This window comes from Gymnoscopelus braueri (genome assembly GCF_963280865.1).
Source record: "Gymnoscopelus braueri genome assembly, chromosome: 21".
NCBI lineage: Eukaryota > Metazoa > Chordata > Actinopteri > Myctophiformes > Myctophidae > Gymnoscopelus > Gymnoscopelus braueri.
Window position 1 is genome coordinate 3,690,747 of NC_137623.1, and position 24,962 is coordinate 3,715,708.

Here is a 24,962-nt window from a genome sequence, read left to right on the forward strand (position 1 = left end):
GACAACGAGGTGCGACGGTAGCAGCAGCGTCTGTGCTGCGCTCCTCACAACAACAGGGAAATACTATTATACTGTTAATAATGGTATCCATATTTATAGTCGCGTATCAGGGCTCACGCGACTCATCCCTCAAAGTCAAGTCAACAGTGAGTGAACCGAAGCTAAAGTTGAACCTGCCGAACTTCTATATTCCTGACGAGGACATAACGACAGCCAAACACCCTGGCTTTGGATATGCAGCGACGTACGATAAACTGCTACGGCGTGCATGGCGACCCCTCATTGTGAAGGGAAGCGGAGACCGCAGAATCTTCATCTCAATATGCCTGCTGCTGTCAGGGGACATCCACCCATGTCCCGGTCCAAATCCGGTTCTAGGAGACTCGACAGAACTCAATGGAGCTAATGCTACGGGGGCTAACAACAACAACAACAGCTGGCTACAAACGCTAGCTTGGCTCGCACAGCCCCTGCAGCCACACCAAGCTGCCAACGAGTTGCTCGCATGGCTTCACCTACCCCCCCCGGTTTTCAGGAGGCTACTTGGGATCGACCCAGCAAGACCTATGCCGCCCCGTGAGTACAGAACCACCACCATGTCTGGAAGTACGGGGCGGGACAACAACGAGTCCACCACCACCACCATATCTGGAAGTCTCTGGGTCGGAGCCAGACCACTGGTTCTGGTCAACCATCCACCGCTGCCCCGTGAGTACGGAACCACCACCATATCCGGAAGTACGGGGCAGGACAGCGGGACCACCATCGAGCCCAGAAGTCTCTGCTGCGGAGCTGGGCCACTGGACAACCATCCACCACTGCCCCGTGAGTACGGAACCACCACCATATCCGGAAGTACGGGGCAGGACAGCGGGACCACCATCGAACCCAAAAGTCTCTGCTGCGGAGCTGGGCCACTGGACACCGGGCCTACATCACCCCGAGACGGCCTACACTGCCCCGGAGTGGAGATATCTACCAGCGGCCACACTGCACTACCAGGGACTGGGACCATCGAGCCCAGAAGTCTCTGCTGCGGAGCTGGGCTGCTGGACACCGGGCCTACATCACCCCCATCCCCCCAGGATCAAGGCATAACACCTCCTCAAGCCCCAACCCCCCCTCCCCCCACGTCGAAACCTCCCACCAAGGTAAAACACAGGAACCCGGTATTCAAAAAGCACAGATCCACCAATATTTTTCAGACACTAAATCAAGCTAAAACTGTGTGGGACCCCTGGTGCAAACGGAAAGGGCTGTTTTGCGGCCACTTAAACATTCGGAGTATGAAGAACAAAAAAAGTGAAATTGAAAACCTGCTTGTAAATTCAAACATTGACTGTTTGGGACTGACGGAAACTTGGTTGAACCAATCATCCCCAGATGCTCTAGTAAGCATGCCCGGGTACAATGTCTTCCGACGGGACAGAGGTACAACAGGGAAGGGTGGGGGGGCCCTGCTTTATGTAAAAAGCAGCTTGGAGTGTAGACAGATTACATGGCCAAATGAGATCAAGGCAGAGTGTGTCGGTGTGGAAATCACACTCTCAGCTGAAATGTCTTTTACATTAATCTGTTTATACCGCCAACCATCAGCCAAGGTTGAAGTCTATGAGCAACTAAAATCTATTCTGACAGCCTGTGACTTTAACAAAGAGGTAATATTAATCAGTGACATAAATGTAAATTGGGATGACAAGAAGATTAGGAAAAATCTCAAACAAATAACAGATTACTACAATCTCACTCAAATGATAGAGCAGCCTACGAGAATCACTAGCCACTCAGCAACTAGAATTGATCTACTGTTTTCCAACAAAGTGGAAAGAATCACCAAAACATATAATTTCCTAACAGGTCTGTCAGACCATAATATAATATTTTTTGCCAGAAAACTTTCAAAACAACGGTTCAATAAAACCCAGCCCCAACCAATGGTCAGCACCATCCCAAAGAATCTACAACACAGCTTTGAGGTTGCCCTAAAAAGGGTTGAGTGGGATGACATCTACACATGTGGTGATGATATTGAAATGGGATGCAGTATTGTATTGTCCAAAATACAAAGTGTAATGGAATCTTTCACCAGGAGGAGGAGACAAAGGAAAGGGCAAAAAATTACCCTACCCTGGGTTGATGAAAATTGTAGAGATCTTATGAAAAAAATAGATATACTACTTAAACAGTCATTAAAATCTGGTTTAACAACTGACAGACAGAAATTTGCCCATGTACGAAACCAAGTCACCCAATTCCTAAGGAAGGCAAAAGCAAAATTTTACACCTATATCATAGAGAGTGCAAAAGGAAATGGTAAGAAAGTCTGGGAGTGCATAAACAAACTGACAGGGAAATACTACAAACAGAACAATAATAGCTTAGAACTAAAAATAGACAACACCCTGGTGAAAGATCCCCAAACCCTTGCTAGTACCCTAATTATGTTTTTTCTAAACTCTGTCAAAGAAATAACACAAATGTTTAATCCATCAAAGTTTGTACCCCGCCCTGTCCAAAAAGACCTCCCCATCTTCAATCTGGAGGAAATTACGGAAACCGAGGTGGCAAACATCATCAAATCACTAAAAGCATCAAAAGCTAAGGATGCCTATGGGCTCGATACAAACTTTTTAAAAACAAATGCAGATGCTCTGGTGGCACCAATCACACATCTGGTAAATCTGTCCATCAGACAACGCACTGTTCCTCCTCAATGGAAAGTTGCGGTAATAACACCAATCTACAAATCTGGCGCTAAAACTGAAATATCAAATTATAGACCCATAAGCATCCTACCAGTTATTTCAAAGGTGGCTGAAAAGTGGATTGTCAAATCTATCATCAAACATCTAGACAAAGGCCACACCCCACTGCATCCCATGCAGTTTGGGTTTCGGGCCTTTCACTCCACTGAATCAGCAAACTGCCTATTCATAGAAAAATTGAAATGTGATTTGAACAGAGCTCCCTGTGCAATGGCGGTGTTCCTGGACTTCAAGAAGGCGTTTGACACCGTCTGTCACCAGGTCCTCCTGTCCAAATTAACACATTTTAATTTTTCCCCAGAAGCTATACAATGGTTTAGTTCCTATCTATCCACCAGAAAACAGTGTGTAAGTGTAAACAGTGTTAAATCCCCCTACCACACCTGTTCGGTCGGTGTCCCCCAGGGCTCAATACTAGGTCCAATTCTGTTCTCACTGTACATAAATGACCTACCTGAAGTATGTAATAATCTACATGTCCAGATGTATGCAGATGATGCCGTTGTACTTGCCCATGGTAAAAGCTATGCAGAGGTGTCAATAATCTTAACCTCAGCTCTGACAAGCATTCAGGACTGGCTTATAGATTCATGTCTGCTCCTGAATGCCAAAAAGACAGTCTGCATGGCCTTCTCCAAAAGACCAGTCCTCAAATGTGTTTCTGGGTGGGGAGGAAGTTGTCCCAGAGTTCAAGTACCTCGGAGTCATACTAGACTCAACCCTAACTTTTAAAAAACATGTGAAGAAAGTCAAATACGATTAAATTCAACCTTCAAAATTTTAAGTCAAATACGATTAAATTCAACCTTCAAAATTTTAAACAAATTAGACCCTTCCTGACAGTTGGAGCTGCCAGATCGTATCTTCACTGTATGATCCTATCACACATTGAGTACTGTTTTACAAACTGGTCTTGCACAGGCGTGACGATCCTAAAACCCATCGAACAGCTCTACAAAAGTGCGCTCAAGGTGTTTGACAGGAAGCCTCACTCTTATCATCATTGTAACATACTCAGGAGGCTCAATTGTTTTAGCTTCGACAATTTCAAAAAGTTCAAACAGGTTGGGGTCATATACAAGACCTTACATGGTCTGTGCCCGCCCCCCCTAAGGGAATTCATTAAAAGGAAGCCTGAAAGAGGAATCAGTACCAGAGCAACCACTCGAGGAGATTGTGAAGTGCCGCACCGGCAAACAACCTTCGGTCAAAATGTCCTCTCAGTACAGGGTTGTGTAGCATGGAATGGCCTTCCTCTACATATAAGGGATTGTGCTACATTTCCATCTTTTAAATTCAATGTGAAAAGATGGTTGCTTGAAAACCAAAGCTGCAACCATTTGTGATCATATTTTAGTTTTTTTTTAGGCTATGTGATGTAATGTAATTGTATTTCACCGTTTGTCTGTTTTCTGATGTTATTGTTTTTCTGTTTTTCTGTTTTGTGTGAGGACTGCGGATGAAAATTAGCATCTTTGCTAAATCCGGTGTATTTACGTTCATGTGACGTTCATTAATATGCTCTGTCCTGTCTAAATAAACAAATAAAGTAAAAGTAAAGGCAGACCGAAGTGGTCGGGCAGGGGTGTAAGCATCGACCATAGCCCGGAGGTAAGAAGGAGCTGTTCCTTTCACTGCCCTATAGGCTAGCACCAGGGTTTTAAACTGAATGCGAGCCGCAACGGGGAGCCAGTGCAGAGAACGGAGAAGGATAGTTGTGTGGGAGAACTTGGGGCGGTTGAACACCAGACGAGCCGCAGCTTTCTGAACAAGCTCCAGAGGTCTGATGGCAGATGCCGGTGCACCAGCAAGGAGGGAGGCTGCTAAAAAGGATAAACCCAAGAAAGCACTCTGACTTGTTTCCATTGGGGTCATGTGTATTCAATTCATCAATACATTTAAAGACAAACAATAATATACAAAATATGCAAAAACATAATACAAACGAGTAGTAAAAAAAGAGACATATGTACAGTAAACAGTCTGGGGTGGGTCTCTGGTAAACACTGTTAAAGATTTTATAGAGCTTTGCAATGACATCACCCCCAGCATGTGTTTTGGATCACACTGAAAGAGCTTGTAGATTACATGTCGGTTTCCACGTGTCATCATAATTGACGTGCGCACGTGCGTGCGTGTGTGAACTTCTATGCTCATCCAGCTGCATGTCTATGAACAGTAACAGTTCAAATGATTTACCTTTGAACTTCAGTAAGCCTGGACGTGAAAACACAAAGTATCACTGATCTGTGTGAGCCTCAACTGATAGACACAATTGATTAATAGATGTCAAAATTATTTATAATATAAAACTGTTCTCTTGATGTGTACTCTTTGTTTTTACTAATACACAGAAAGATTACTTTAGTATTAAAATAATGGACATGAAACAGTCAGTTATGTGATAGATGATGATGATGATGACGGTTTCATGTCTTAACAAAAGATGTTTAAAGCTGAACTGGGATCAATACACCAAACACTCTGTCACCTTTGATCTTTAAAATGTTGATTTTATTTGTCAATATTTATAATTGCATGTCATCTTGTTGAGGAGCAACATTTACTTATAGTACTACCAGTGATGGACAAAGTATTCAGATTTTCTGTTACTCCAGTAACAGTATCAATACCACAATATAAAATACTCTGTATTCAAAAGTACAAAGGTTTTGACATCAACATATATTTCTATGGAAATAACAAAACAATAGAACAAGTTCACCCACTTTTTTTACTTCTGTAAATCTTTGATGTGACAATAAAGCTAACTCTGAAAATATACTTAAATACTAAATAAAAAGGACTTATTTTTTATAGCAGATATACAAGCACCCAACACATCACAATGTGACAGGCAAGCTTGTAGATCTGCTATTTACCATAGAAGGTTTCTACTTTGTTAGACATCCTTTAGGAGGATTTCATTTAATTAGTATTATTGTTTTATTATTATGATTATTGTTATTGTTAATATCATTATTTTTTACCACTGCGTGGGTGGTGGGGGTCTAGTTTACACTACAAAGGGCTACCACACCTACGCACGCACGCGCGCGCGCGCGCACACACACACACACACACACACACACACACACACACACACACACACACACACACACACACACACACACACACACACACACACACACACACACACACACACACACACACACACACACACACACACACTCTCTCTCTCTCTCTCTCTCTCTCTCTCTCTCTCTCTCTCTCTCTCTCTCTCTCTCTCTCTCTCTCTCTCTCTCTCTCTCTCTCTCTCTCTCTCTCTCTCTCTCTCTCTCTCTCTCTCCTCTCTCTCTCTCTCTCTCTCTCTCTCTCTTCGGTCATGTTTCCACCCGTACAGATACATTATAGAATATTATGACATAATAACATGTGTTCCTCATTGTTTCTCCCTCCTCTTTCTATGTATCTTTGTCTTTTCTATCATTGTCTTTCTCTCAGCTGGGACTCCATCACAGCCCTCCCTCTCTCTGCAGCAGACATGATGAAGTCTTGGCATAAAGACTTCCCACAGAGCTACCGTGACTTCAATGTCCGCAGGCTGTGAGTGTTCATCTCACAGAAAGCATAACCAATACAATGTGTTCTCACCATCTTCTAGACCCCAGACCAGTTGAACAATTATCACTGATTGAATGTTGAGTTGAATCTGATGTCTGACTTTGTCTCTCTCATTCTCTGTGTGTTGGAGAGCAGTGCAGAGGACATGTCAACATTAGACCCAGCTCAGGACATTAAGGACCTGGTGACTGATGCTCAGACATTAGAGTGGAACATGTGTGAGTCAGCTAACAGTGAGGTAAGAACGTAATATTCTCTCCATGACATTTACATTTACATATTCTAATGAATACCTGAGCTACAATGTAGCGTGTGTGATTTAATTGTTCATCATTCAGTGACATAAAATCACACCCAGTGTGAAGTGAGTGGTGCCTTTGATGAGTTAATTTCATTAAGCTATATGAACTAGAGGAACAATGTTAAATCCCCTGTCCATTAATTTCAAGGCTGCTCAACAGGAACACAGAGGGGGTGTGGCTTAAGCAATTACAGCCTGTCCCTATTGGCAGTCTAAGAGCACCTACCAAGTTTTGGAAATGTGGCATGCTGGGAACTGGAGTTATGGCTGTTTAAAGCCCAGCCAATAGGAACCCAGAGGGGGCGGGGCTTAATCAATTACAGCCTGTCCCTATTGGCCGTCTAAGAGCACCTCGCAAGTTTGGGAAGTTTAGCATGCTGAGTCAACCCCCAGAAACATATTAACAGAGTAGATATAATGTCCTGTATTCTGGTGCATTTAAACAGGGAGTTGGATACTTTAACAGGCTTAACTAACATGGGAACATTATGGGTAAATGTTTTAATTTCATCCATCAACAAGCTAAACAGAGATATTGATTTGATGACTGAAGGAATTAAATAGCCATCTTTAATAATAATCACTCATTAATATATATTTATGATTGCATGCAATGAACTAGAATGTATCACTTAGGTTGTAACACTCAGCCTTTTGCTCTGAAAGGTTAACTATTAACTAAAAAGGAAGACAACGGGATCGGCAGGATTTTAGCTTAAGTGAATTTATTCAAGCCACAAAAATAATAATCAACCTCACAAAATGGTAATTAAATAATACCCTTTGGGCTTTTAAATTCACTTCTCTCCCTACCTCTGTCCCTAATACACACAATAAATAAACAAACCAACAATCAATACTTATTTCTCAAGCCCCTCCCAACCCAAACAATTCCCAAATCCTTTGATCCCTTAAATCACAGATTCAACGCAAACAATAAACAGAATCACAACAAAGTAGACACGCTACTGCAGTCAGACATTACTTGTTTTACACAACAATAACAAACAGTCTCACGTTACGGGCCGAACGGTTTCTTCACACCGTGGTCCAGAGAAAGTCTATTATGTCTTTGATCCAAAACGAAACGCAACGTCTCCTCCGCACGAAGCGGCCAAAATAATATAGAAGGTTCGGGTTACCCCTGTTATTTGTAATCCCGTCTCCAAACACCGACCGGCGTCTCATTCATAAAACCACAGCGCTCGATGACCCACGTACGGCAGCAACGGTAGGTTCCTTCCTCCGCTGGGCTCGAAAGTTTTTTTATCTTGGCTGCAGCTTACTGTCACGTTTAATTTTGTTTCAAAACGGTATAAACTGGTGCCTCGGGAGACCTCTTCTCTCTTCCTCCTGTTGATACTAGTACACAGGTTGTTTGTTTGATCTCCCCCCGTGGCACACCCTCTAATTGTAAAGTCGGGTGGCAGCAATCTTCCAATCACCCACAGCACTCAGACCCATTACCCTCACGTGAATAGAAATATCCACATATCTCACAGTGTCCAACATGTCACATATCAAGCAGATACACTAACATGCATAAGTACATCAGATGTTACATATCAAACAGAATAACACCCATAGATCAAGCAGATAAATATAATAAATACAATGTGCATTTGTCACAAGGTATCAAATGGAGTATAATATTTATACTGTATGTGGGAATGACTGGAGTGTATTCAAAGTCATAATAAGGGAATAGTGACAGTAGGAGTCAGTGTAACAGCCTGTGTAGAGATGGTGACTCTTACTCTCCTATTGGTCATATGGTGCATCTTGACTGATGTTTGCACCATATGATTCCTATTCAATATTCACATTGATTTCCATAAAGGTCTGATAGCTATAAAGTCAAGACAGACTGCACAAATGATTCTATATAGTCAAATCCCTTTAATCACTCACCTCAGCAATATAACTCTCACTCTCTCTCTCTTGTTAGCTTGTAGAACAGATCTACAAGCTAAGAACATGTCAAGACATTTTTCTTTTTGCATCCTTTTTCCAAAGGATGCATGTGTACTGCCTTAACTGACTGCTCTTGACACACAGAGGAGTTCTAAATAATTAGACGTCTGTTAAATTCAGTTAATAAAAACTAACGTTATGAACTTGACTGGACAGAGCAAATTCCATGGTACACCCGGCAGCTAAGATTGTGGATGTGTAGAGCAGTGTTTCTTCATCTTTTTTGGCTTGGCTTTTGGCTTCAATCACAGCTTACAGTGGCAATAATGTTACAAAGGAAAATCACATTAAAGTCAAGTGCAAAGTTAAGTTAAGTCCACAAATAGCAGCATAACAACAAACAATATTGTTTTCAATTCAACAGTAATACAACTATTTACAGTTCAGTATGCAGTTCCATGCACATGGTTTGTGGACAGTTTGTTTTGAAAACTATTAACTGTCCAGTATGCAGCTTTATGAGTTGTTCAAATAGCTACTATAACAATCAAGTTCAGTGTGAGACATGACCTTGTGCCTCCTGCATGAGCTTTTGGAATCTTGGTGGTAGGGAAGCTACAACTGTTATGAGGCTATTTTCAAGGCCCTGGCAGAGTCTGTTTCTTTGCTTTGTTTATATCAGAGTCATTGCTGAGAATGTACTTTCACACAAGTATGTGGATCCAAATTGTAACAAATGACCAAGAGCTTGTTTCCCTAGCTCTGGATGCTCCCTGCTCACAATCACCCAAAACTCAGTCAGTGTATTGGTCTCAAATGTATTCTGGAGCCCTCGGTCTGAGGTCACGTCCACTAACTCCTCCCTGAGGTGAACAGGTAACGAATCACAGTTGGTTTCTGACACTGTAAATGGGTTTCTGACCCAGTCGAGCTGCTCTGACTTCTCTTTTAAATCGGGAAAGTATGTTTTGAAATTGACAATAAGGTTAACCAAGTGACCAACCACAATGGGTTTGTTTGTGGTGATCTGTGTCTGCTCACTGGACATGAATGACTCTGTCAATACAGTTGACATTGAACTGTCATACAGTTTCAAAATTGTACAGTCCCTGCCTTGCAGGCTGGTATTCAGTTCATTCAATTTCGCGAAGATGTCCGCCAAGTATGCTAATTTGGCAAGCCAGTCATTGTCCAAAAACAGGGGGGCAAGAGGAGATGCATTCTCTTTCTCTGACAAAAAGCAACATACCTCATTCCGCAGTTCGAACAGCCTGTTAAGCACTTTCCTGCGGGACAGCCACCGCACTTCTGTGTGTAGTTATTTGTGTTCTGCTCCCATGTTATCAAACAATCTCTTGAACAGACGTGCATTTAGCGGTCTGGATTTGATAAAGTTGATCACTTTAACGGCATCGTTCAAAACGGAATGAAGCTCGGGGCTCATCTTGTACCAGCGTGTGTACAGACGGAGCAGCAGCGATGACTGGCCGTTTCAAAGGACTCATCGCGTTCACAAAGAAAGAGAACCCTGACGTGCTGTGGACTCACTGTGTTATCCACAGGGAAGCCCTCGCTTCTAAGAAGATGAGCCCCGAGCTTCATTCTGTTTTGAACGATGATGTTAAAGTGTCAAATACGCTCAAATACCGGCAGAAGTGGATGTCTCAGTGGTGCATGAGTTAACGCAGTTTTCCACTTGGGGTGATGTGTGGCGTGATTGTGTGTGTGTGAAGAGGGCCTTTTGTGTGTGTCTCACGCTCTTTTCGTGAGAGTTGGCAGCTCTGGTTAAGGAACAGTCTGTTAACAGCCTGATGTAGCTTCACTCTCTCATTATCTGTTGATGTGAGAAATATAGGAGGAATACGGGAAACTGATGGATGAGAAGAGGTCTGAGCTGGAGAAGAGTCAGATGAAGATGGGTAAGGTTCTAGTCACACACACACACACACACACACACACACACACACACACACACACACACACACACACACACACACACACACACACACACACACACACACACACACACACACACACACACACTTATTAAGTGGTTATACTGTGTTGACCAGGGTCCCCCAGGGGTCCACTCCTTTTTCCCTTCTACACCAAATACCTTTGTCAAACCTTTGTTTGTTTGTTGTTCTTCTGTAGAGAAGAAGATGAGTCACAGATCAACACCTCCTCTTACTCTTGGTGACCAGGTAATCATAGTTTGGCATTTAGCATCTGATTTTATTTGGTTTTTACTTTTCTTTTTCTCTTATTTTGTTCTTTTAGCAGGCAAGCGGGCGGGTGGGCGGGCGGGCGTGCAGGCAGACAGACAGACAGACAGACAGACAGACAGACAGACAGACAGACAACGTACACAGAGGTTCACACTATTTCCTCCAGCTCCCCTCTGAACACTCTGACTAACCAGTAGGACCACAGTACATGGAGATTACAGGTAGGGTAAGTGATTTTTTTGGGGTTAAAATAAGTGTTAAATAGCTCTATATTGTGATAGTACTCATTGCTATAGAGTGTTTGTTCAGTAAAAGGAGTCTCCATGTCTCTCCATCTCTTTATTAAACAGAAAATGCATTTTCAGTGATCTCTCCTGATGGGCTTAAATGTTGTCACCTACCTGAAAATGCACTATTGTGTTTACTAAAGAGCTGGAGAGACCCCTGTGATCGAACACACGCTCTGTAGCAATGATTACTATCAGAATATAGTACTTTAACCTTTTTAACAAAAACTAATGTTTTACCAAAAAATATCACTTGCCCTACCTGTAAAGAACATTCAGGGTATACTTTCCAGCATTAGCCATAGATGGATAACACCTTAAGGTGGACCATGGCAGGATGCCCAGAAACCTATATAAGGGGATGAATAAACTATTCAGTCCCGACCTTTTCGATCCCAACCTTCTCATATATGGAGATCCCCATAGAATATATGGGGATCTCCATATATGGGAAGGTTGGGATCGAATCTATGGCATAGATGGAGACAATCAACCTCCCCAAGTCTGACATCATAGAATCTCTCTATACATGGAGATACCTAACATACCTAGCTCTGACATCAGAGAACCCCTCCTGGAACTCCATATATGGAGATCACCAAAACATCCAGGACTGACATCATAGTGTCAGATCTGGGCATAACTGACATAGCCCACTCCATATATGGATATGCCTGACACCACCTGATATCACCATAGTGACATCAGCCAACAGTATAAAAGGCCTCGTAAGGCCTTGGTTAATTGAGTTCCAACAGCGACCCCGAGCGACATTAACTCCTTCCAGAGAGATAAGCATCAATACAACTCATCAATAGTTGGTTTCCACAGGCTAAAGCATTACATATCGGTTTCACCTACTTCTTGGATAATCTCATAGTGGCTTTGGATCTGGTCAAACAACCAGCCGATTATCAGTTTAATATACCTTTAACTATGAATGACTATAATATAGTCATTGTTAATCTCCATAAAGACTACAGTATATGTGGAGAAAATGAAAACTGCAAATTGTTTTAAAAAAAATGCATTTACTCAAATTGAACAGGGTCACTCAGGGGTCTATTCTTGGTCCCTTTGCCTACCTTTTCCCCTCAGCACCAAATCTCTTCACCAGAAATAGCAGATCTACAAGCTCAAAATGTGAAAATAGTAGATCTACAAGCTCAAAATGTGAAAATAGCAGATACAAGCTCACAATGCGTCACTATGCAACACGTTGTGATGCTTTGTAAGGTATTTCTGTAGAATGTTTGCCCCAGAATAGGGAAGCAAGGAAGCTAGGAAGCTCTTGAGGTTAACAGTGTTCTACTTCTATTAAACTGTTCTCTTATACCTAGTGAGCTGATCTGTTCAGTCTTATATTTTGAAATACAGGAAGTAAAAGTGAATTCCAACCAATCTGTTAACATCTTCATGTAGTTTGACTCTCAATGTCAGTTGATGTGTGAAATACAGGATGAATATGAACACCAATGGCCATCGAGGCGGCTGAGTACGAGTTTTGGGTATGGAATTGTAATACTTCTACTCCAGTACAGTTTGATTATTTGACAGCTTTAGTTACTAGTTACTTTGCAGACTTACATGATTTTTTTGTTTACCATTAAAAAAACTGCATTAACCCTAATTACTTCGGGTTATGGTTACATAATGGTAATCTCTAGGTAGAGGAAGTAGAGATTGTTAATAAATCACTGGTGGCTTTGTTTTCTCAGACTGATAAAAGGAAAATGATCGAATAATTAAAATGTGTTTCCAAGTGTACTTGAATGGTTGTTAATGTAATTTGTCCATAGTGTGTGGTAAACACGTCATTACAGTGATGAGTAGACTGGACAACTCCCATAACGGAATAGAACTCAATGCCCCTCCCCCCTCCCCCCCACACACACACACACACACACACACACACACACACACACACACAAACATACATATACTGTACATAAGTACGCACTGTATGTATGTACTTATATATTCAGAATCATTGAAGAAACTTTTTTTGATTTCAGAGACAGTGACACAGACTCTAGCTATGGATCTATGTTAAGCAGCGGATCATCAAACTCCATCACATTCCTCTATCTCGCTGCAGCAGACATGAGGAAGTCTTGGCATAAAGACATCACACAGGACATCCGTGACCTCTATGTCCGCAGGCTGTGAGTGTTCATCACACAGAAAGCAGAACCAATACAATGTGTTCTCACCATCTTCTAGACCCCAGACCAGCTGAACAATTATCACTTATTTAGTGATGAGTTTAATCTGATGTCTGACTTTGTCTCTTTCATTCTCTGTGTGTTGGTGAGCAGTGTAGAAGACATGTCAACAGGAGACCCAGCTGAGGACAGTGACCTGCTGACTGATGCTCAGAACATAGAGAGGAACATATATGAGTCAGCTAACAGCGAGGTAAGAACCTAATATTCTCTCCATGACATTTATTTACATGTTCTAATGAATACATGAACTACATGTAGCGGTTCCAAATACTCTAACATTTAACTGTTCCTCATTCATTGACATAAAAATATACATATATATCATAAATGTTTTAAAATGTGTCTAAAATAGGGATGCCAGGTAACCACATCAACCCTAGCGTCCTTATTCTGAGGTGAACATTCGACGAAAATAGCCGAACTACAAGCTTACAATGCATCACAATGCAACCCGCTGTGAGCTTTTAGATCGGCTATTTTAGGCAAACAGATTTGGTGTTGAGAGAATAAAGCATCAGACCTAGTTCAGAGCCCTGGGGGACCCCGTTCAACTATATATAAAGGGTTAATGTGGTTATCGTTGTTGTCGGACAGAAACCTTGTATCTCCACGTTTTAATTTCCCCCCCCATAACTTAATGCCCCATTTCATCATGCAAGAGTGTCACTCAAAAGTAGTGAAAATAGCAGATCTACAAGCTCACAATGTGACACTGTTATGCCCCAGTCTAGGGGTACCTGAGACACAACATGAATATGTTCCCGCCTTCCCCAACTCCCAAGTAGCCACACAAACAAAAGGGTTTACGTGTAAAAAGTAGTAATAACAAAGTGGTTAACATAAGTTTGGGTCATACATAGGGGTTTAGGAATAACAAAAAAATAACAAATTGTAAATTAATATCTCTGACCTACCAAAATAACCAAGAATACAATATCTTACCTTCCAAACATAAACAATAAGCAAAAGGATCAACCAGCTAAAAAGCAACCTATACCAACTCAAAGTAACTATATCAAAGCAAAGAACTCATAAGTAACTGAACAAACAGAAGTTATGGTGGCCAGTTGGAAGAGGAGGAAGACGGGCTTGGAGGTCTGCGTTTCTGTCATATGGGGAACGTCAATCCTATTAGCCACTCGGAGGGCAGAACTCCTGGAAGCTCCCCACCAATCACTGGCCGGCCTGGAAGTGTTCCCCACCAATCGCCTTCCGGGCTTGGCACACCTGAATTTGCATACATTCACCCACACAGTCCCACCTCTACCAACTTGCACTAATCTTTTTTTATTAGTGCAAGTATTGCACTTTCCCCATTTTAAATTGTTTTTAAATAATAATAATAAAAAAGGAACAGTTTTTCTACTGCGACAATACAGTATATTGCCTATATGGTTCTGTATCAGTATATGAGTCAGTTTTTATCATATTTAATTCTAATTGGCTACTATGACTGCCTATGAATTTCATAGGCCTAGGGTAGGTCAACCTGTCCTGGCGAAGATATGCCCTGGTGCGCACACATTAGCACAACAGGTGAAGGCAATTAACTTCAGAAATGGGCTCAAACAATGTCAAACTGTCACTTTTTAGCTGCTGAAATAAACTTCCCATTTGGATCATTGACAAACGAACAGAACATTGTTTTCGAAAGGATTATTTATTTATTGTCCATCAGAGCTGTGAGGTGAGGTCACAGCTTCTCTCTACTTTGGTATGATACACTGATGTAGAAACATAAGTTTTTCATAAAACTGTTAGGATTTAGAAGACAGTAGGAAGATTCGGCCTCAGGTCTTAATGGGTTAACAATATAAATCCTGTATACTTATACCCCTAGTTAACAGTGTTCTACTTACATGGGGTTAAACGTATCAATACTGCAATATAGAAATACTCTGTTACAAGTAAAAGACCGGAATTCAAAATGTACTTGAGTAAAAGTATTAACATATTGGCGTCAACATGTACCAAAAGTACTCTTTATACAGAATGTCCCATTTCAAGTTTTCAAATGTGTGAGATGGTGACTCTCACTCTCCTATTGGTCAGAAGGTACACCTTGACTGATGTGTGCACCATATGTTTCCTATTCAATATTCACATTGATTTCCATAAAAGCCTCAGCAATAGAACTCTCTCTCTCTCTCTCTCTCTCTCTCTCTCTCTCTCTCTCTCTCTCTCTCTCTCTCTCTCTCTCTCGCGTCACATTTTTAGCTTGAAGATCTGTTATTTTTTCACACGCGTGCATCCAAAGGTCCCTCCCCCTTTTAACTGCCTGCTCTTGGCAGCGCAGCATGACACACAGAGGAGTTCTAAATAATTAGGCATCTGTGAAATATTAATAAAAACTAACGTTATAAACTTGACCGGACAGAGAAAGTTGCAGGGTACACCTGGCAGCTGACCTTTTGGATGTAGTTAATCTTAAGATCTATGTTGTTGATCCTCCTGTCGGCGACATCTGGGAATATCACTGTAATGTTCCATGGAATGCCATGGAACGTGGTGTAAATGTGTGCAGCGTCCTTCATACAAGAGACGCACACACCTAACATTTCTGCTTTTCACTACAGTTAACGGGTGGGGCTACTTCAGATACAATCATTTATTTCACTTTATCGCCCAAATACCGGCAGAAGTGGATGTCTCAGTGGTGCATGAGTAAACGCAGTTTTCCACTTGGGGTGATTTGACAGCGTGAGAAATATGATGTGTAGTGTGAGTGCATGTGAAGACGGTCATTTACGTGTGTCTCACGCTCATTGTGTGAGAGTTGTCAGCTCTGGTTAAGGAACAGTGTGTTAACACTTGATGTAGCTTCACTCTGTCATTGTCTGTTGATGTGTGAAATACAGGAGGAATACAGGAAACTAATTGATGAGAAGTGGTCTGAGCTGAGGAAGAATAGTCAGAGGAAGATGGGTAAGGTTCTAGCCACACACACACACTCTCTCTCTCTCTCTCTCTCTCTCTCTCTCTCTCTCTCTCTCTCTCTCTCTCTCTCTTTATCTCTCTCTTTCTCTCTCTCTACCACTCTCTACAAGCTCACAACACGACGCGTTGTGAGCTTGTAGATCGGCTAATTGTGTCAGTTGTTCGTACATTTTCACATCTATTATGAGCTGTCCAGAATAGTGAGTCTAGGGTTAAACTAACATGTTCACAATGTGTCCATTTAACTCTTACTTCATACTGGAGGGGGAGGGGCCACCTCCAAGTATGATGTAAGAACAAAATGGCCGCTGTGTGAATATGGTTCATTGAGTTTACAGTGATATTATATACAGTCATAAAACAATGTATCAGACCTCATGTCTTCTATACTCATCATGTGTAATGAATGTTTGTTTGTTGATCTTCTATAGAGAAGAAGATGGAGTCCATGGATCAGACATCAACACCTCCCCTCCCTCCTGAAGACAAGGTTATTTTTGCTATTGTTGTCTCCGCCAGGCCGAAAGGCATGGCGAGAGAGTATGTTTTCGCCCCTGTCTGTCAGTCCGTCCGTCCGTCCGTCCGTCCGTCCGTCCGTCCGTCCGTCCGTCCGTCCTGTCTGTGTGTTAGCAGCTAATCTCTGGCACCGTTGGCCCGGTCGCTCCGAAACTGTGCACACACACTCCCTGGATGCCAATTCAGAACCTCTGCCCCAAATGTTTCACATGGGCCTGTTATAGCGCCACCAGGAGGCCGATTTGTGCAAAACCCTTTTTTTTTACATTACTCCTACAGATTTTATCCAAACGTCATGCAAATCGGTACACAGTATCTCTATAGTCATGTGATCAACACAAATCCGTCCGATTTCCCATATTCCATCCTCATTGCCTATGGTTGGCTTCCAAAGTTTGCAGGATTGGTCCGTTTTGAACAAAAAGCCTCAAACTAAGTATGCACGCAGCTTGCGATTTCCGTGAATTTTCACACGCACATTCCCACTAGGCCGAGGAAGAAATGCCACCCTTTTCACATTGGCCTGTTATAGCGCCACCAGTAGGTCTAATTTAGCAAAACACATTTTTGGAACAAAATGCCTCAAATCATGAATGCAGTGTCTGATTGCCGTGAAAGACCTAAGAATAAATTCACATTGGCCTATTATAGCGCCACCAGGAGGCCACAATAACGTACCTGACCTGGCGGAGACCTGTGCTCCGAGGAGCACTTTTTCTAGTTTTGACTTTCTTTTTTCTTTTTTAATTAATTTTAAAACAGACTTACGAGTTAATTTTATTTATTTTGTTATTATGTTTTGTGTTGTATTGTTTTTTGTATTATAACTATATAATAAACTTGGTGCTCCAAAGAACCAGGTTAGTTTTACTACAAGATATATGTATGGTGTATTAAAAGTTTTTATGAAAGAATGTAATGGCTATGTTCATAAAACATTTATGTATTCAAATGCCATAGATATGTTTGGTATGTCATAACAGTAGACGTGCACCCACATAACATTCACCTTTAAAACGTATTATTACACGGCTTGGTTGAATGCTTGATTCTGATTGGCCAATCACTGAATTCAGCACTCTGTTATTTTTTAATTATGACCGCTGAAGTCAATTACAGACCGTCTAATCAAAGGCTCAGAGCACCTGCTCAATTCAATCTACATTGCTTGATTTTTGCGGTATCCTATCCAGATTTCAAATATAAAGTGCTTATCTCACGGCCACGGGTGTTATAATTATGTACGGGCCCTCATAAGTACCCGTATCTTCCGTATTGTTCAATAAAAAGCATTTTGATCCGATTGGTGGCCATTGTCTCCGTTTTTTTCAACTACGCGGCCGTAGCGGTTGGGGGGTGTATTACACGCTGATACATTATAACTCTATGAGAAAATGGTCGCCGATCGGATTAAAATGCTTTTTATTGAACATTACGGAAGATACGGTTACTTAGACCCACCCGAAGTGAATTGTAACATCCGTGGCCATGAGGTAAGCACTTATTTGAGCACTTATTTGAGCACTTATATTTGAAATCTGAACGTTTATTTAGATGTACGGGTTGTAAATGGAGAGTGCAAACACCAGGTTGGAGTTAAGCCAGGACGCCCGTGACGACGAGCTAACAATGCTAAGCTACTAGCCTCGCTACCTTTGTGTATATCCGTTGTCACGGCAACCTAGCTGGTGCGTGTCTTTATTATTAATAGGTAAACCTCAACTATAGTACCAGTAGGTCAAATTTAGTGGTGGAAGAAGCACTCGGTGGTAGCAATACCACACTATAAAAATACTCTGTTACAAGTAAAAGGCCTGTGCTTAAAATGTTACTTGAGTTCAATCAAAGTAAAAGTACAAAAGTATTGGCATCAAAATATGCTTAAAGTACCTAAAGTAAAAGTACTAAAATGTTTGAAAATAGCTTATCTACAAGCTCACAGCGCGTCGCAATGCACATTGTGAGCTTGTAGATCAGCTATTTTCAAATAGCCTATGTATAAAATACAAAAAAAATAATAACTAGTTAAATTCTCCTCTCTTTTTTATTCTTATGATTTTTTTTCTCCAGATGATCTACTGGCTTAAAAATGTCAGAGTTGTAGGTTACTTTATTCTTCCCTTTGGGAATTTTGTCTTGGTTTATGTCCAGCTGCCACATAAAGATACATACAATTGTACTGTTTCATTGTATATTTAGAAATGTAAAAGCAGGTCTGTCTTGTCAAGTGTGTTTCTAGTGTTGACAGCTAACCTAGTGTTAGCTGTCACCTCTGTAGGGGAGTGGTTAGGGGTGGAGTTGAGTACCTATTGTCCCTCCCATTGTCACACCCATTTCTGGGCCACTGAGGTGTTGAAAACTCTGGGATCTTTGCAAGGCAATTTCTCTGCTTTGGGGTTTAAGGTTCCAATTTCAATGAATGGTACATCATATGAAAGCTTATATTCTGTACTTTAATAATCCGTAAAAAAAAAAAGAAAAATGCACCCTTGCTGCCTAAAGCATTGTACCCGCTCACATATGGCCTGATCTTATGAATGAGAAATTATTGTCAATACCAACACCAATGTTGCCAGATTGTATTAGAGAAACAAGCCAAAAAGAAGCAAATAGGCCGCATGATCACACTCAGGGGGTCCCCAGCCAAATGACTTAATATACCATCAATCAATAATTACAATAATAATAACAAACAACAACAACAACAACAACAACACAATTCCAGGCCTGTCCTGTGGAGAAAATTATTATTTCATATTATTACTATTTATTTAATGATAGAAAAATAGATTCTTTAACAAAAAAGCTTCAACGTATTACTTTGAAAATAACAATGTGTAGAGATAAGGAATAACAAACAGTGGTGGAAGAAACAAGTAACCCTAGCATCCCTATTCTGGCCATGACATGATAGGTGAACATTATAGCAAATTTATTTTTAAAATGCCAAAGATAGGTAAATGTTTGCATGAAGCAATGGTACCTCTCATCATGACTGGTGGGAGGAGACTGAAAACACCTGCTGTCTCGTCATGGACCACTTCATATCGTAGATGGACATGAACACTTTTCCCCCAGCTAACAACCATATGGGTTCGACCCATTCTGCTTGTAGAGCATTGTTGAGTGTCTGTGGGCCGGACAGACAAACGTGCTAGCTAAGCTAATTAATTTTGAGGTTAGGGTCTGTACATAAAGGCTTAGATGTTGGGGTTAAAGTGTGGGGTTTACTGTCTCAACAGACCCCACATGTTGGGGTTAGGGTCTTTGCATTAAAGGCTTGCAGGGCCAACTCCTACTGTCAGCAGCATGAATTCCTAAGGTATTAAAATAATAAATGAAATAATATATAAATAATACATTCCTTTTTATCTTCTCACCCTGGCAGACAGCTGCTTTTTGTTTTCACCCTGAAATATTGGCTTAAAGGGATATTTCACTTTCAAAAAAACTTTGGGTCGTTTTATTGACTACTCAGGCTTTTGTGAGCCCCCTAAGTTGCTTGATTCAGTATTTAGATATTTGATATTCATTTAGTCAGACACGCCCCCTTCCTATACAAACCCATTATAACTTCAAACACCCGTCCTTGGTTCTGGTGACTCACCCTGCCCTCCTAATACGCGAGGGGGCTGTGTTTTTTCGATTACTTTTTTCATTTATTTTTAATATTCTTTTTGGAAAATGAAAAAAAATCAATACAATAAAAAAATAAAATAAATGAAAAAAGTAATAAAAAAAACACGCCCCCCTCGCGTATTGGGAGGGCAGGGTGAGTCACCAGAAGCAAGGACGGGTGTTTTTGATGAATCTAAAAATGGAGTTTGAAGTTATAATGGGTTTGTATAGGAAGGGGGCGTGTCTGACAAAATGAATATCAAATATCTAAATACTGAATCAAGCAACTTAAAAACGGTCTGGGGGGCTCTCAAAAGCCTGAGTAGACAATAAAATGACCCAAAGTTTTTTTGAAAGTGAAATATACCTTTAATACTGAGTTATTGTCCTCTGATTTGAGGAGTATGTATTGTTAGGGGTATTATTAGGGGTTAGTGCTTTTCTGTGTGGTGTCTTTAGGCTGAGTGCCATTTACTAGTGTGTCAATGCGGTTAATAAGTTAAATGTCAATAATTTAATTTCCTTTTCTCTTTTTTAGGGAACTACTCATTCCCATGTTGTCTCTGGGACTAAATTAAAAGAAGAGAAGATGAGCACTGTAAAGCAAAAAGGACGTCTCACAGCCTCCTCCTCCTCCACAGCTGAAGAAGTGAAGCATAGTGAGATGGTAGACACTTTAGATCAGAAGAAAAAAAAAAGCAGAGTAAGGGTGTTCTTTGGAAGAATGTGGAAGCGTATGAGAGGAGTGAAGCATAGTGAGATGGAAGACACTCCAGAGAAGACAAAAGAGTTGGATGAAGAAAAAGACAGAAGAAGAGTGAAGCATGCTACAGAGATGCTTGAGGAGATAATATCTGAGGAGACTCTGTTTGACCCTCCCTCCACACCTGGTGATAACCCTCCCATTCAGTCGCAGTCTCAACCCCAAATCTACCCACTGGAACCTGGCAAGCATCACTCAAGCACTGAAACTACTTCTCCATCTCCTAGCACATCCTCTGACTCCACTCTCAACAGACCCCACATGGTTTCTTCACAGAGAACACAAGACAGAAAGAGAAGAAAAGAAGAGTTGAAGGACACTGATCTTCCCTCATCAAACCTCCCTCTGCTTCCCTCTTCAACTTTAGATGAGTTAGATGAGTCTGATATTCCCTCTTCCCAAGATGCTTCACAGGAAGTAATTACATCCAACATGTATCCCTCTGTTGTTATAGTCTCCTCCATGTTGTCTTCCTCATCCACATCACAACAGTCCTCCCATGATTCCCCAGATGAAATGATGTCATGTGACACAGCCTGTGATTTGTCAACCACAGACCAGCCTGTTACAGAGTCATTGTCCTCTCTACATCCCTCTCTGGAGCTCCAAGATGAAACTGATCCAAGTTCATGCTTCAGTGGTTTGAGGATAGAAGAATCCATCTCTCTGCCTCGTTCTCACAGCTTACCCTCACTGAGCCAAATTCCATGTTTAGAGAACAAGACAAGTTTTAGAGCAAAGCGGTCCCACAGCGTAAATGATGTTACACTAGTGGACAAAACACAGAAAATTACACCTGATATCATTGTTGTGGAAAACAAGGAAAGCTATAGCTTCCACTGCACCCAAGCAGGACTATTCCAATGCAGCGTGACCGACCTGGTGTTTAAGATGAAGACGGAGGGAGATGTGACTTACAGGACAGTCCACTGGGACAGAGGGCTTCTATCCCAGCTTGGCATGAAGAGGCCTGCAGGACCACTGTTTGACATCAAAGGTTCTCAGGGGTCTGTGTGTCAGTTACAATTTCCACATTGTGAGATCCTCTCCATAGGTGGAGGCAAATCCTTGTCTGTTCTCCATGTGATGGATGATGATGGCTTTGAGCTGATCAAACCCCATGTGATCACAGAAACTCATGTTATCATAAATGTAACTGGGTTTTCTTTATTTGGTATCATCAAAGAGATCAAAGCGATGTTCTTCGGGCCCAATTCAATCCAGGCATTGGTATTACCGTTTTATACACCACCGGCTGATGATCATCCCAGATCAACCCTGAAAGTATTACTGCTACCTAAGAATGTTGTGCTGAGGGAAGTGTTGAATGAAAGGAGGAGCAGACATAGAGAGGAGATTTTCATTGAAATCCCTCCCTGTGAACTAATCGCAGAGCAACAATACACCCTCTCCACTTCCCCTCAAGATGATTCCATCACAATTCAACCAAGTAGGGCAAGATTTGTAGAGTCATCCGATCACAACTACTTGCCGACATTTGAAATGATTTTAAAGGGAAGGTTTACAGATGTGAAGCTGCTTCTAAAAGACAGTAGCACCTCCGACTGTGCATGGGAGCACTGTTTAGACCTTTCAGCTTCGGGTCTAAAACAACAGCAAGTTCAGCACACACTGAGTCGTCCAGCAGAAGACAGACTGTTTGATGTGCGGAGCAGCTTCATCGACAGCGTTTCAGATCCTGTTCTCAACGGTGTCCTGGACAAACTTTACCAGATGGGAGTGATAATCAGAGAAGAATATGATAACGCCAATGTCAAGCAAGTGACACAGGACAAGGCACGTTTTGTCATCGATGCAGTGAGGAGCAAAGGAACTGCTGCAAGTTCAAGCATGATATTGTTTCTCTGTGAAACTGACCGATTCCTCTCAAAACATCTTGGGTTGATGTAAAACTGTCCAATGTACTTGAGTTGGACACACTGAAGTTGGATCATTATATTTAACTGTTATCTTCTTCATGACATGATCGTCCAGAGCAACTTCAAAGTGCAATGCCTTGCTCAAGGACACTTCAACAGGGTGCATGGCTACGGCATGGACACACATTGACTATTTCAGAGATTAAACACAGGATGTTTCTACCATGACCTCAGGACACAAATATTTGACAAATGCCTTTAAAATGTTTTAACTCATGAAGTGAAATCATGTGTCTGACTTATGTTTATTCAGACACCTGATGAAGGTCATGGACAATGTTAAGTCTAGTGTGAACACACACTAATCACCAGCAGTATGTTTATAGGTAGGGAGCCCCATGTCAAGGGGTTTTCTGCATTACCTGCTGTTGAAATAACTACAGCAAAATGTAAATACATGAGTCTATGGGCCTTAACAAGAGATAAGACCCACAAACAATGGGGTTTTGGGCGTTGTATGTTTGGGCAACGCATGCAGATGTTTTCTCATGAGAAGCAAGAGGATGCCTGCAAAAAGCCATTCCTGCTCCCCCTGACACAGGGAGGTTCACAGAACCACTATTGTTTAGACCTGGTCTCTTCACTCCGGTTTGCACTAAACCCAGACCATATCTTCAACACAGTCTACTGGAAAAGAGGAGTTATGGTACAAATACCATGAGCTGTTCTGAGAGAGGTTCATGTCCCTCTGGCTTCCTCACCACTAGCATATATATCATGATAAGAAGACGTCTGTACCACCTACTCCCTGTTACATCCTGACAGGACGTCTGGAGATACATACAATGTACAATAATAGACCTTTTGAGTATGCACAGTGGACACATCCTTTTTAAACGCCTGTAGAATATACAATCATATTAAACTGTTCAAATCAAATGTCCTTTCCTATTCATTGGCTATCTCGTCCTCTTTGCCTGGGCACTAAAACAATCAAAAGTGGAAAGAACATTTTGGATTCTGTACTGGAATATGCCTTTTTGGACATTCTACAAGGCGCTTTTAAAAACAAATTTAAAAAACTGACATTTCATGGGGAGTTTATTAACAGAGAACTTTTCTTACCAAAGTCTCCACAGGACCTTCATGGACTCTAGATTATTCTGGAAACTTGGACTTTGCAGAGATGAGCAGCTTTTTGATGCTCAAGGAATACAGACTGTTGGATTTCTATTACTATAACTATTGTCAACCAGAATTCTAAGACAATAGTTTCTCCTGGGTGCAATATATTTCATCCTGGACCCCTGGAATTCTCTATATAGATTATTATAGTATACTACAAAATATTTTAGAATTTAGGAATTAAATTGTTGCTGATATTTCAAAAGTTCCTGTAATCAATTATTCTGTATTTTTAAGTAAAACCTATATTTGTTCTTTATCAAGACTCTTTGCCTTCTTTTCTATTCAGCCCTTGATGTTTGTACATGTGAACGGTGGTGAGTAAATCAATTTACTCAATTTACAGCTAAGTTGTAAATTTAACTTAAATTGTTATTCTTCATTATTATTATTTTCGTATTATGATTATTTGTTAACTTTGTGATAAAGAGCCATTATAGACATTACATTACATTACAGTCATTTAGCAGACGCTTTTATCCAAAGCGACTTACAATAAGTGCATTCAACATAGGTAGGGAACGAAAACTACTAATCATCAGAAGTCTTAAGTGCATTTTCTGCAAAAACAAGCAACCAAGAGTATACCTAGCGCTAAGGTAAAAGTGCAATATATCAGCTACCTATTTCCTTAAACAGATGAGACAAAATAGCTTGGCATGGCTTGACATGCTTTGGAATTTGATCTTCTCCACAGTGAGTAACTAATTTAAAGGTGCATAATAGTTGATCATATCCTGGGTGATTCATGTGAC

At 41.2% G+C, this 24,962-nt stretch overlaps 1 protein-coding gene across 1 annotated transcript in view; it reads left to right on the forward strand.

Annotated features, from left to right (window-relative positions):
• LOC308077409 (uncharacterized protein) overlaps window positions 1–24,452 on the forward strand; it is a 312,304-nt gene extending 287,852 nt beyond the window's left edge. The window contains exons 13-17 of the mRNA XM_080418084.1: window positions 6,231–6,332; window positions 13,399–13,498; window positions 16,167–16,233; window positions 16,677–16,735; window positions 20,918–24,452. Of these exons, the coding sequence (XP_080274210.1) occupies window positions 6,231–6,332; window positions 13,399–13,498; window positions 16,167–16,233; window positions 16,677–16,735; window positions 20,918–23,053 (2,464 nt within the window). The 3' untranslated portion in view covers window positions 23,054–24,452. The remainder of the gene's footprint in view (window positions 1–6,230; window positions 6,333–13,398; window positions 13,499–16,166; window positions 16,234–16,676; window positions 16,736–20,917) is intronic.
• The last annotated feature ends 510 nt before the right edge of the window (window positions 24,453–24,962 follow it).